At 39.6% G+C, this 13,306-nt stretch overlaps 1 protein-coding gene, 1 long non-coding RNA gene and 3 other non-coding genes across 5 annotated transcripts in view; 3 read left to right on the top strand and 2 right to left on the bottom strand.

Moving 5' to 3' along the window:
• The window catches only part of LOC110048699 (sister chromatid cohesion protein PDS5 homolog A-B-like), a 33,413-nt gene extending 23,690 nt beyond the window's left edge, over positions 1-9,723 (top strand). The window contains exons 30-41 of the mRNA XM_089272788.1: positions 386-512; positions 1,330-1,377; positions 1,565-1,636; positions 2,580-2,639; positions 2,932-3,038; positions 3,788-3,916; positions 4,626-4,868; positions 5,507-5,629; positions 6,540-6,594; positions 7,081-7,113; positions 7,227-7,316; positions 8,065-9,723. Of these exons, the coding sequence (XP_089128914.1) occupies positions 386-512; positions 1,330-1,377; positions 1,565-1,636; positions 2,580-2,639; positions 2,932-3,038; positions 3,788-3,916; positions 4,626-4,868; positions 5,507-5,629; positions 6,540-6,594; positions 7,081-7,113; positions 7,227-7,316; positions 8,065-8,094 (1,117 nt within the window). The 3' untranslated portion in view covers positions 8,095-9,723. The remainder of the gene's footprint in view (positions 1-385; positions 513-1,329; positions 1,378-1,564; positions 1,637-2,579; positions 2,640-2,931; positions 3,039-3,787; positions 3,917-4,625; positions 4,869-5,506; positions 5,630-6,539; positions 6,595-7,080; positions 7,114-7,226; positions 7,317-8,064) is intronic.
• A 490-nt stretch (positions 9,724-10,213) lies between these two features.
• On the bottom strand, positions 10,214-13,073 carry LOC149102666 (uncharacterized). The gene is made up of 2 exons (XR_016201809.1): positions 11,217-13,073; positions 10,214-10,946 (listed from the first exon to the last, which is right to left on the bottom strand). It is a non-coding gene; the product is annotated as an uncharacterized LOC149102666 (long non-coding RNA).
• On the bottom strand, positions 10,644-10,715 carry Trnap-ugg (transfer RNA proline (anticodon UGG)). Its single transcript has one exon. It is a non-coding gene; the product is annotated as a tRNA-Pro (tRNA).
• Trnat-ugu (transfer RNA threonine (anticodon UGU)) lies at positions 11,999-12,072 on the top strand. Its single transcript has one exon. It is a non-coding gene; the product is annotated as a tRNA-Thr (tRNA).
• Trnav-cac (transfer RNA valine (anticodon CAC)) lies at positions 12,278-12,350 on the top strand. The gene has a single exon. It is a non-coding gene; the product is annotated as a tRNA-Val (tRNA).
• Positions 13,074-13,306: the final 233 nt, after the last annotated feature.

Genomic DNA, 13,306 nt, shown 5'->3' with positions numbered 1-13,306 from the left:
TCTGAACTAAAGCTCTCCCCACCCCCCGTCCCGGATAAAGGCAACCCTCCTCCAACACACTCAAACAAAATTAAAACCAAATGCTGTGTAAACTCTTTATAGTGTAAAAAAGTTGTGTGAATGTTGGTTTACAGGGGTTTCATTAAGGGCTGGGCATGGGACAAATTAACCGGCTGTGAGAGCGATTTTCCCCACCTGGTTTGACCAGCTAGAGGAAAGTTTTTCTTATAAAGAAGTTCAGTTCAAACAGTTTCGCTCACCTGTCAAAACCTGCCACCCTCCTGCTGAAACCCCTGGGTTTAGTTAGATCATCTCAATCAGTGTTTTCTAGCTTGTTTCAGTTGTTTCAGTTGAATCAATTATCTGTTATCCTCCCATGCTTTAGTTACCTTTGGTTCTTCATGGAGCCGATTTTAGCAAAAGCAGATAATTACAGCTTCCTCAAAAAACTGGTAGAAAACGTTAAAGAAACTAAAGATGTCCAGGCACCAGATGACGAAGAAGTGAACAAGGTAAAGTGCAAAGATACGATTAGTCAGAGTTATCAGTTCTGATTTACAGAAAGTTGTCTACAGCTTCGCTAGTAGATGTTAACTAATGTAAGGCCCGTCCACACTAATCCGTCACGAAAACGGAGCTTTTGGAAAACGCTCTTCAAACCGTTGGAATTTGAAACGCCGGCTTTGCGCTTTAGTATGCACGGAAAACATTTTGAAAATGGAACTTTTCGAACATGATGACGTCACGATAATCACGTGATTTCCCTGCCCGAGTTTTCCTCAAACATAAATCCAAAATGACCGGTGATTGTTGCGTTTTCAGATTTCTTCTTGATGCGTTTTCAGAGCGAAAACGGCGTAGTGTGGACAGGGCCTAAGATTTTGCTCCGTTAAAGAGCCATGACATCGTAAAAATAACTTATGTATCATGACACAAGCATTATCGTTCCCAGAGTTTTCGTTCCTCTTGACTAGCAGTCGGGAAGCGGGTGTAAAGATTCAATTAGAGTTCTGAAAATATCGATCTTCTCGGCTGAATTGCGCATGCCAGGCTGACAAAACGGGGCTCAATCAAGTCCCTGATGTTTTACTTCCGACCACTTTTATTGTTTTAAATACTGATCAAAGTCGATGATCCTGTGACGGAACTCTCGAGAGTCGCTTGCTCCGTCAAGCTGCGCAGTTTAAGTAGCAAGGACTCGAGGTACGAGGAAATACCTTCAGAGGCACAAGGATGGTGTTGCTTTTATGAAGTTATATTGGTAGTTTTGTTGTTGTTGTTATTATTGATCTGTTTAATCTCTGTTACTGTCGTTGTATTTTCAAATAGAATCTTTACACCGTTTGTGATCTGGCTCTGGGACTCCTCACAAACAAGGTACTGATTATTACACTTTGTACTGGCAAGTCAGTGTCCTTATACCATTTAATTGACCGTCACGCAGTACTCTGTTCAATGTTGTGGTCCTTTGCGTGAGAAGCTATGTCAAAAATTTGTTCCATGCCTGTTGCTGTGGTAATATATTGTGACATTTTCACTGATCTTGACATCTCTACTCCTGTAGGTCCATAACTTTGTTTTAAAAGAATTTCCAGGCAACCCTGTTTTACCTAAAAGGTTCTTTGTTCCTTCAGAGGTGAGAATTTTTGGAACTTTGGTGTTCTTTTCTGTTGCTGTAACAACTTTGTTATAACATCCAATTTTTTGCAGCAACATAATTGAACATTTTAGAAGGGCATCATTTCACGACACTTGATATTGCGATTTTTTAACATTTGTTGTCGCCAAAAGATCATCTAGTAAGATATGCGTGCATGAGAAGTCCTTTGCAGTGATATTTATTTGACGAAAAGGAACAAACTCTTTGAGTGGAATGTTAGTGCTTACAGTGCTACGCGCCTTAACGTTGCCACCTATGAAAGTTTTTTATTCATTTTTGACAACTCTTTGACATCTTTTCGACAACTTCTGATGGCTTCCATTTCAAATGGCCAATCAAACTGCGACAACTCTCTGCTAGTTTCAAACGTTCGCAGGTTGTGACTTCTGAAATTCTCACGAGTGTGAAGATGAATTAAACACTTTAACATCTCCGCCCTCGACAGTTCCCATGTTTTGATTGGCGGGTTCAAACAGAAGCCAGCAAAAAGTTTTCAGAAAGTTGTAAAAAGATGTCAAAATTGAATCAAAAACTATCTCATGTATCAACTGTACGGTGAGTAGCACTGTAACCAATCCACTTCAAACGATCAACATTCCATTTCTCCTCACAGCATCCAAACCATATCAAGCGGACAGGTGAGGAGAATAACGAAACTGATCATCAACTGGCCTGGAGATATTGTTTCGAAGGACGAAGCAATTGCCAGCAAAAAAAAAAAAAAAAGAACATTAATCGAACTTAGACAAAAACAGTTGCGTTGTACATCATTGAAAATCGCTTTCATTTCACTTATTAATTTTTTTTACTTTCATGAAATTGCTTTGATGCTTTTTCTCACCTCTAAGAGTGCACAGACTCTGAGAAGTTCTTCTTATGTCCTTCAAGTGTTAAAGTATCGTCTAATTGTAATTTCTAGGTAGGTAGTCCTAACACCAAGAGTTATCTGCCAAAGGGATTTCAATTTACCTCTTCAAAGGTAAGACCTGTCAAAACTTATAACTGTTTGTTTGTTTGTTTTTTTTTCATAATTAACTTTTGGGAGAAGGGAAGCGTGGGGCAAGTTTACCTGCCGCGTCTATGCTGTAGAACTCTGTGGGAACGCTGTGAGACTAAGAACTCAAGAAAATGTGCTCGATTTACCACTTTTCAGTCCCTCCCACCTGAACCTAATAGGGCCAGTCTGTCTGGCCCTTCCCTCTGCCCTATAGTTGTTTTTCTTTAGTTTCCACTCTACTGTGCCTTGTATTTTATTGTGATTTGTATTTTAGGGACCAAGGAAAGGAGGAGCGGCAGAATCGAAGTCAACACCTTCAAAGACATCGTCAAGAACTTCTGCAAAGAGTGATAAGAAAACTCAAGGAAAGGCACAAAGCAAGTAAGGGAAACTAGGAAACTGGTGTTATTGTGGCGTTTAACTGCTATGAGCTGTTTCATTCTTTCAGGACACCGGTAAACAATGTTGTTGAAATATCTCTCTTGCCATGAGTAGACTTACAGTATAAGAGGAAGTTGATTTCTTCCTTGTGTACAAACTGATATTTGTTTTTGATTAGATTAAATATCTGCTGTAATATGGGCTAATCATTACACCAAAATAGCCAAAAATGCCTTTTGATTAGCCCACGTGCAAGACAAGCTACTCTCTCAGAGCACTTGATGACCCCTCTACCCAGGATTATATATGATTGCTTTTGAATTGTTTGAGCAATCTGGCAAATAGCCTCCTACCGTACGCAGACGCTGTTTGGGATCGTCACGTAATCGTCCTCCCCAATCTTCGTGTGGAGGGAACGCGTGACGAGCCCTAAGAGCATCTGCTTGGGAGGCTACGTAGGGGGGTTACCTGGCAAAATACTTGGAGTAAGATGCAGTGGGCTGACATCCCATCCTGCAAAGGGGAGGGGTGTATTAACATTGCTGATGTTTTATGTTCCAAAAACTGGAAATAAGCTGGGGCGATAACCTATTAATTGTTAAGCCATAGAGCTTTTAACATCTTTAGTTACTACTACGAGTCTACATACGGAAATGTAAGTTGCTTGTGTTTAAGTTACGTGTGCGTAGCAAGGTCTTGCTATGTTTCTTAGAAAAACTAGATTTGTTGCTATCGTTGTTGTTTTTTAGAAGCTCAAAAACTGCTAAGAATGCTTTCAAGGACAAAGTAAAAGAAATCCAAGCAGAAATGGACGAATCGTCCTCCGAGACTGCAGAAAGTGGGTTTGCTAGTCCGGCTGATGAGCAGCCATCTCCAAGGTGAGAAGAACGAGCATGCACTTATTGTACAGTCAGGTTAGGTTACCGCAACTGTAGTAGACAACTTTGTCACTCTGTACAGACTAGCTCAAAACAACAGCTCGCCTAGCATGAATAAAGAGAAAAGAGGGCAGGCTATTACAATTCAGGAGAACGTGGATACGCGTGTTCACAACTGTCGAACCTTCACTAACAGCGACCACTTTTTTGGTCCCGGCGGACGGTCCATACATTCACTCTTATTTTAATCTACCACGGCCACCTCTCCACAACGGCAAGAGCCACTAGAAGTCGTCCCAACTGCTGAAATAGCCTCTCGAAAGCGGCCAGGTAATCAACGACTGACGAGTGGTGTATACAAAACCCCATGTTTTGTTGTTAAGGGTCACGAAACATGATCCATACCGCGCGTCGTTGGTCTTTGTGTCCGTTTGGTTTTTTATTATTGATATATTTTCATTGCGTTACGTATTGATATGCCCCGGTAAGCATTTTTTAACGGTAATAGTGTTGCAGTCCCGAAAAAACAACCGTGTTATATTACATCCCTACCTCGTGATAACGACCACGTCTCTATAACGGCCACCTCCTTCTGTCCTCAAGTTGGTCGTTGAGGGGTAGTTTGACTGTATACATTAACGTTTCACACACGTAACTAATGTTACTAACTTAGTTCATTCAGAGGGTTACTTTTACCGCTTTTCTTTAGAAAAAGAGGGAGACCCCCTAAATCGTCTGAAAAATCCGCTTCAAAGAAATCAAGAAATGAATCACCTGAAAAAGATACTAAGTGTGAGGACAAGAAGTCAGGCAAGGAACTGAACTCAGCAAAGAAACGTAAAGATAAAGAACCTCAAGCAAAGAAGGCACCATCACCTTCGAAAAGTCTTGAGAAGCGCTCACCCTTTGTGTCAGCGGAGAAGTTGTCTTCGGTTACCAAGTCCTCGCCAAGGTGAGTGTATTTTGAAAGTGTGGTGCCGCATTGTCGACCTAGCGATTTTTTACAGGACGGAGGGTGGTTGATGAACAAAAGTATTGTATGGTTTTGGTGTTTTTGGATGAATACTCTTAGTCGTTTTGTGCTAGGGTAACTGGGATAAGTTCGAGCGATATGAACCCCTTTGGGTCTCATTCCAGCTTCATTGTGTTTCTGCTTTAATAGTTAGGCGACTGTCACTTACCTTGGCTTTGAACTCTTAGAGAACAAGGCAATTTCTTCCGATTTTGAAACCGCCCGTACTTAAGGTGTTTCGTATTTCATGCCTTCTGGGTGTGTTCAGAGATTTTGATGTTTTATTATTATAACTTGTTTTGTGTTCACTTCGTAATATTCAATACAGTATTTTAATGTTTACCAAAAAAATGTTTCACATTCAAACTCACTTCAAAATACAAGTCCGACCAGTTTTTAAGCGCTAAATTTCTCGAAATAACCGTACTTTAAAAATAAGCCCCTCAAACATCAGACAACGATAAACTCAATGCTTATCAAAGGACTTACGAGGTAAGGCACAGCACAGAACCACGCGCTTTACGTTTTCTTTACTACGTCCATCAGATATGTCATGTTTATTCTTCTCTAACAAACAGTCCTCGAAAAGCGCGGGCAATAAGAAGACTGGGTTCCGAATTAGACAATCTGCCAGAAGATGAGCCCACGCCGGACAGCGGTACCTCCAGTTTGGAGTCGCCCAAGAAACCTCTCAGTGCAAGGTAATCATAAACAGACACTCTGATTGGTAGAGATGTTATTGAGCAGCATGACGTTACCCTGACGTCATCATAAATACTCTTTTTCTTTCGCCATCATAGCTTAACAAGAAATAACACACATGTAAGTAAGTAAGTAACGCATGGTAAATAGTGTAAATAGTCGACTAAAAATATTGTATTGTATTGTGTTGTATTGTAATTAGAGTAAGTATTGTGCCGTTTTGTTGTAAGTAGCTTAAGTACAATGTAAGTAATTATGTGTTTTTGCAATTAAATAAATAAATAAAGAAATAAATAAAAAAGAAATAAATAAAAAAGAAATAACACACAAACTGTGATGATAAGCATGACAATAAAACAAAAATAAAACTGTGTCGTTTAACTTGACTTTTCGTATATTTCGACATACATATTTAGAAGTGACCGTTTGGAATAGTTTTTTAAATTTTAAATTTAAGATAAGTAACTAATTCACAATAACAATGATAAAGCTTTTCGCGCCTAACATTATCATTTAGGGTATCAGCTTTCTGACTGGTGGATTTTAAGCAATTCAGAATTTTTTGGGGAACCAAAGTTTGTTTTTCAAATTAGTTCGTTCACACTTTGCTTCTTACATCGTTCAATTTTGCAACATTACTGAAAGAAGGCGTTCAGTTTTAAGAGTGAAATAAGTATTTTAGTTTTTAGGCATGGCCTCAGAATCACAAGTATTTTCATCACATTTCTGCCAAAACTTCCCGCTCCAAGTTTAATTTCGCCTTCTTTTTAAGTCCTGTGTGTGATCATGGAAGATGCAGTGGCCAATGATTTTGAGATGTAATGTCAAAGAAATAACTTTCTTTCATGATTTCTTCAGTTATTTGACTCAATGATATGATAACTATTTGCTTTCCTCTCCCATATCCAGACAAATTTCAAACCAGAGTCCCAAAACCAAATCAGGAGGCCAAGTCAATGGAATAGTATGTATTGCTAGTTGATATCTGAGTATTTATTGTTAGTAAGTCACATAACCTTCCTCGTTACCTGTTTCATCTGTGTTGCTCTTTCCTTAATCTTACAGTTAAATATTCTTTACTGATACAATATTTATCAATACATTCGTTGTCGAAAATGCTAGACCTAAATTACCACTATCGGGGCTGTCATTAAGGGCCATAACCCGTAACACCTGGTACGGCTCAGTATGCTTGATTTTCCCTTAATGTTACGGATGAAATTGCCTGTTGTTGAAAGAATTCATCCACAAAGAAACAAGTTTGCTACGGGTGTGGAGAACAAAGCTAGAGGCGACTCAAAACTTAGTCACAGCCTTGCACTTAATCAAGGTTCTTATTTGTGTCTTTTCAAATCGTTCACTGAGAAAATTACTTCATGGTGACTGGTTGAGAGCAGGAATATTTATGGTTAAGTTTTAATTTGCACTAATGCTTTGTTTGTGTTTCCAGACGGACAAAAGTCCCAGTAAGCTAAAAAGAAAGGTTAGTTTCCTCTTTCTGAGAATTGTCCTGTAGCAAATCATGCTTTTTCGTTGTTTCTGCAGCAGCTCTCAATGCCTTCATGTTGACAAAGGTCTGTGGTTTTGTTTTTACAGAAAGATACCGCCGAATCAAAACCTAGTCCAGGGAAAAAGAGTAAAGTGTCGGCTGCGTCGCCAACGAAACGAAAAGAACCAGCATTGGTTGTACGTATTTCCGACGACACTACGTCAGCATATATATTCTCTGTACTCGTGTGCATTTATTTCTTATGGTACCACTTGGGAGAATTTATGTATTAACCCTTTCACCACACTGCTTTAACGTGGTTAAAGACTGATTTGGTCAAGTAGATTACAATTAATTAAAAGATTTTGATTGAATATGACGACAATTAACGAGTTCAAGAAATCTCATCAATTGTATTGCATTGCATTGCATTGCATTGCATTGTATTGTATTGTATTGTATTGTATTTGATTTTATTTGTGCTGGTATTTACAAGAGGGCATTGCACTTGGTTCATGTGAAAATGACAGTTTTCCACTGTTATTTTTGTTTTTGTTGTTTTGATGTTATTTTGTAGTTCTTCAGTGTTTTCGTTTCCTTGCTGTTGCCTTGCTGTTGCCTTGCTGTTTTTGTTTCTTCTCTGCTTGTCGGTTATTGTTGTTTGATCACTGTTGGCGTCTTCTTGTTGTTGTTCTCATTCTTGTCTTCTGGGTGCCTAAAACTGGGGTCCGTGGCATTGGGTCGAACGCCTGACTCCACTGTATTGTAACAAAACTTGTATAGCAAATTTCCAGGAGGCCTAAGTGTAGGCTCTTCTCTGGAGTCCGGTCTGCTTTCCTCCCCGAGAAGTAAATTCGGGGATATGCGGGTGGGCTCCTTTCCCGAACAGGGGCTGGTAATCTAGTCTAATCTTCTTTTATTGTTTTGCTCTTGATTCTGATTTAGGTGAAAAGGAAGGGCAGCAAGAGAAGATAAAACGGAGAATGATAATGATAATGAAAGAGTCACTGTACATAGAAAACAAGAATTCAAATCCTTACGTTAGACTCCAAGCCACTAATATTGCTGTTGTACATAGCTGTGCCTCTTGTGAACGCTACTACTTCAAGTTAGCGCTCAGAATGAAGTCTGACGTGTTGTACCCTGGGAACTGGTTTCTGGCCGTCTTTACTTCCTTGACGGTCCTCTCTGACTCAACTGAACCCGTTGCCGTTCTCAGCGGCGTTGCTACGCGACACGACGACTTCTCGCTAAATCAAGGTGATGCGAAGGTCGCGCTGCCGTCTTCGAGACGAATTCGCACGGAACTTTCATTGGTCCACTGGAATCGGGAATCTTCAGTACTCTTGACAATGTGACCTCTCGTGTGGAAATACATCCATATAGGAAATAATCGAGTCTGCAAAATATCTCCGAACTAACATGCAGTAAAACCGAGTTCTAGCAGAAGAGGGCAAAGAGAACAGAGGGGCGAGGAACTTGAGGGGATACAGGGATACAGGGATACAGGGATACAGAGGTGGGAGACGAGGGTTACAGGGGTAAGGGGGGAGGGTGCAGATATGAAGGGGAGAAGTGCAGAGGAACTTAACTGACGTTCTCGTCCATCCTTGTAGGTTTTATTTTTGCATTGTTGCTGCTGCCAATTAAAACTCTCGTTTTAGGAGATTTCTAAGTATTGGCGTACACAATTTAACACATCACGGGCTTTGAAGTATTTGACGGGATGCATCCCGTCTGAATTAACAAGTATTTCATATTAGCTTCAGCTGGCCAGTGAGCTGAAATATACTTTAGAGATTTAGTAACTAAGTTGTGCTTTATTTAAACGTGTAAGCTTTTTGGAAAGAAATTACGTTCTGTTCGTGAAAGGGGCAAGGTCACCAGTGGGAAGGGAAAAGGCTTTTTGACGTGTTATGAATAGGCCATTTCCAGATTGCCTCTGTGTCAAGACGAGTGCGAAACCATTTATATGAAAATGATTTCCGCCCACAGGTTCATTTCATGCAACTCAAATTGAAACAGGCACAAGGGAACTCGCAAATGACCTATTCCCAGTATTCTGACTGGCCGCACCTCTGTAAACTCGGCTAGACTAGGATAAGTAACAGTAACTGGCCACCAGTTAATTCCTCAACTGTAGAATGGGTCCATAGAAATTTCCAGTATGTTTTCGCCAGCGTTGTCAAGATTTTCGCGCGTTAAGAATTATCGGTAAATGTACCAGTGGCCCTGTTTTGTTTCCTGTGGAGGACTGGATTGGACACTCAATTGATTTCGCTCTAACCTACTAATGAGAAACGAGGAATTTGGTTCTCAATACACCCCATTGTTCTGGCCAGTTGGCTTTGATCTAGCAAAACGTGACCTCTCCCCTTTAGCGAGATGATAAAGTAAAACTTATCGGACATAGAAGGAAAGATTTTATCCTTTCTGGAAAAACAAAATTATTGCGCAGTTCCACTGCCTTAGGTTTGGCTTAGTTTTGGTGTGAACTAGGTTTTATCTTAGCTAATTTTTTGATTCTTACTCATATTTATGCAGTTTGTCGATTATTACTGAATTACAAGCAACGACATTATAAATAAACGAACTATTAACTCATTCGTTGTTACTTTGTCGTGAAGCGGGCACGACAGCAAACGCAAGCAGTGCAGTGAACCAATCAGAAACTCCATACAAACCGTTGAAGGCACCTTTCCCGCGCCTTTTTCTGATTGGCTTTAATTACCCACTTTAACAGGAGTCCAATAGGCCCAATCATGGTTTTCGACACCATCTTGACCAATAGGCCAAGGGTCAGAACAGCGTTTGTATGGGAATACGATGGCAAATAACTTTTTCAAAAATAGGTCTGCGATGCGTATTCTGGTCTTATGCCTAGTTTTATTCCATTCGGTTGGAAGTATCTGGGAGTTGAATTGCTACACGTGAGAAGGCAATCACTGGGAAGAGAAAAAGGCTGCCAAAGGCTGCGTCACGACCACCGCGCCCTCTTACGCGTCGGGGCTTTGCATTCGCCCCGACGGCCCAGTATATGTGTCGAAATAGGTGAATTATGTAACAGATTTTTTTTTTCAACATATACAAGTCGTTACAACTTTTGAGAAATTTATTGCAGAATACTGTTTATACTTTATCCTCTAATGATAATTAGCTCTTAGTCCCTATGGGGCAACACAACACAACAATCTCTCCTCATTTAGCCCTATTTTGTGCATTAAAACTTGGAGCGTGGCGCATGCTTATTACGTTTTTCCGCTCTGAATCTTTGGGCGGGAGATGTTTTCAAGCTCATTTAATAACAAAGAAGGCTCGCATATGGTAGGCAAATTAAAGGTAGATTTTCAAGGTTTGACGCATGCCCAAGCTTTCGCGTGAGAATAAACTTCTTTTAGTTTCCTTCGCTTTTCTTGTTTCGTTTGTTTGTTCAGTTCACTGCATCCAATAAGCCAGTGACAAAAAAGCCACAAAAAACAATGCTGTTACAACTTGTAAAATATTTTGACAAAATGGCTCACAGAGGGCCTGTCCGGGAGTCGAACCCGGGACCTCTCGCACCCAAAGCGAGAATCATGCCACTAGACCAACAGGCCAAACGTGTAGTAAGAAGTTTAGACAACTTTTTTAATGTGCTACTCCCTTGAATCAGCTGGCGTTAACACCTGTTCTGTGTTGGCTTGTAGTTGTCAGTCCAACTGTTGATTAACGGAGTTTTCCGCGTCACTTCAGAAAAGCAATTCTGACTCGGCACTCACACGAGACATTCAATGTGAATAGTTTATTGAGGTTGCGGCAGTCAGTCATCTGATGTAGATGTATTCCGTCTATAATAAGATAATCTATATCAGAAAAATTACAACTAGTGGTTCTAACAATCAGAACCTGTGCTACGCCAGATACGAAAAATAATTAAAAACACACCCTTAAGATGTGGCCAAAAATAAGTGGAAACGTATTCCTCATCTAATGAAGCATTACGAGACCCCGAGGAAAGAGTACAAAAATCAATAACGTAGGACATTTGCAATTATACACACAAGCTGTTAAAACAGAAGCTTAATAAGAAATATGGACGATCACAAAGACTGACTGACCTGGAATGGCCTAACTCTCCCGCCAAAAGCCTAAATAGTCCCAAGACACCCCACGAGCCTCTCTGTCATGCCATCAGAATAATAAAAATTTCTGACTAATTCGTCCCTCAATCCTCAGAAATTACATATTCCAAGAGCGCAAATGAGCTTGTTGCTTTCTCGGTGTAAGCTACAAGATGCAAAAAAGAGAAAAAAAACATGTACGGTTTGATTGACAGACGTCACATGATCATGAATATCAACAAGTGAATTGCTTAATCAACATTTTTTTCATTAACAGGAACAGTTGGGATCGATTGGTCACATGTCTGTAAAAAATGAAAACAGTGTTGTCCCTCCTCTGATCAGAACAAAAAAAAAAAAATAGCCAAACAGAAAAACGGACAAAGAAAGAAAGCCGTTAGCCCTATAATGCATGAAGAAACACACTTCTTAATTTTAACAACTATGCCATCATGTAGATGGCTACCCGATGTTTCTTTCTCGAATCCATGAACTCTCTCTGATTAAAGGAGTATGTTAAACATCTTTCATGAGGTGCTCCAGCGGAACTGTCTTCGAAAATCATTCACGGTTACTTGCAGGGAAAAAAAGAAAATCAACCTTTACATAATCATATCATGTTGAGCCATCTTAGCATTCCTTGGAATTATCAAGCGTGAAAGTGGATAGGTGACTAACTTAGTACTATTAACAATATTTTTTACTACTCTTTTGTTATTTTTGAAAAATAATAAATGAATAGATAAATAAACAATAGAACAGGTTGTTATGCAATGTAGGGCGCCGTAGCTCAGTTGGTTAGAGCGCCTGTCTTGTAAACAGGAGGTCATGGGTTCAAATCCCATTGGTGCCTTATAGATGCCGCACTTTTTATTTCTCATTACTTTTGAAAATTGCTCATCGAAGCTTTACATGTTGTACGACTGGGATTTTTTTGGTTGTGTTATGCAATGGATTTACTGTTAAGGTCTACGAAGGGGTCGACTGATAAATTTAACGAAGTATATAAAACGTAATGTGTCAATGTTTCCTTCAATGAACAATTTTGTTATATCGTCGTTTCCGTAGTGTAGTGGTTATCACGTCCGCCTCACACGCGGGAGGTCGGCGGTTCGAGCCCGGCCGGAAACATTCTTTTTCATTTCTTTATTTGACTTCTGCAGTTTTTTTAGGGTTTTAGGTTTGCAGAACGCAAATAAATTTGTTGCTTTCTCGTTGCAAACTACGAGATGAAAAAAAAAAAAAGAAAAAAAAAAAAGAAAAAAGACATGCACGTCTTGATTGATAGACGTCACACGATCATGAATATCAACAAGTGAATTGCTTAATCACCCTTTTTCCATTAACAGGAACAGGAACAATCAGAACACAAAAATAGCGAAACAGAAAAACAGACAAAGGAACAAAGCCATTACCCCTATAATGACAAAACACACTTCTTAATTTTAACAACAATGCTATCATGCAGTTTCTTTCTCGAATCCATGAACTCTCTCTGATTAAAGGAGTATGTTAAACATCTTTCATGAGGTGCTCCATATTGCTCCAGTGATTTGGTTAAACGTCGGTTCACAAACTGCTCTTTATTAAAATTCTTTAAAAACTCTATGAACACCGTGAGAACTAAAATAAAAGATACAAATAAACTACAAATTGGCTTGCGAAAATGACAGGATATAAATACATTTCACATGCTTCGAAAGTAACGAAAGTGAGAGGAGAAAACATAAAGGGACACAGTCAGCTGCGGGACCGCCGTGACCTGGACACTAGTTTTGTCGCTTTGAAAAAAGTTCACCTCAACCTGAAATCAAAGTACATCTAGAAATCTGCTTCAATCTTCGCAGTGTTTTGTTTGATTTTCAATCGTTTACTGAAAAACCTGTTTTTGAGTGTGCTTTTGCTGATCCTATGACATTATTTTTATCATATTTGGTTAAAAACAGTATGGATCTCGTCTCTGTGATATGCAAATTAGCTATGAAATGGCATCTAATGCGCTTGTGCACCAGCTGACTGTGTCCCTTTAAGATCGATTTACAAATAACGGTAAAACGATGTCGTATACAACTTTACTTTATCTAAAA

This window comes from Orbicella faveolata, unplaced genomic scaffold (assembly GCF_042242905.1).
Source record: "Orbicella faveolata isolate gen_17 unplaced genomic scaffold, um_ofav_v1 contig_35, whole genome shotgun sequence".
Taxonomy (NCBI): Eukaryota; Metazoa; Cnidaria; class Anthozoa; order Scleractinia; family Merulinidae; genus Orbicella; species Orbicella faveolata.
Note: the sequence above shows the minus strand (reverse complement) of the source record. Positions and strands in the feature narration are given on the sequence as shown.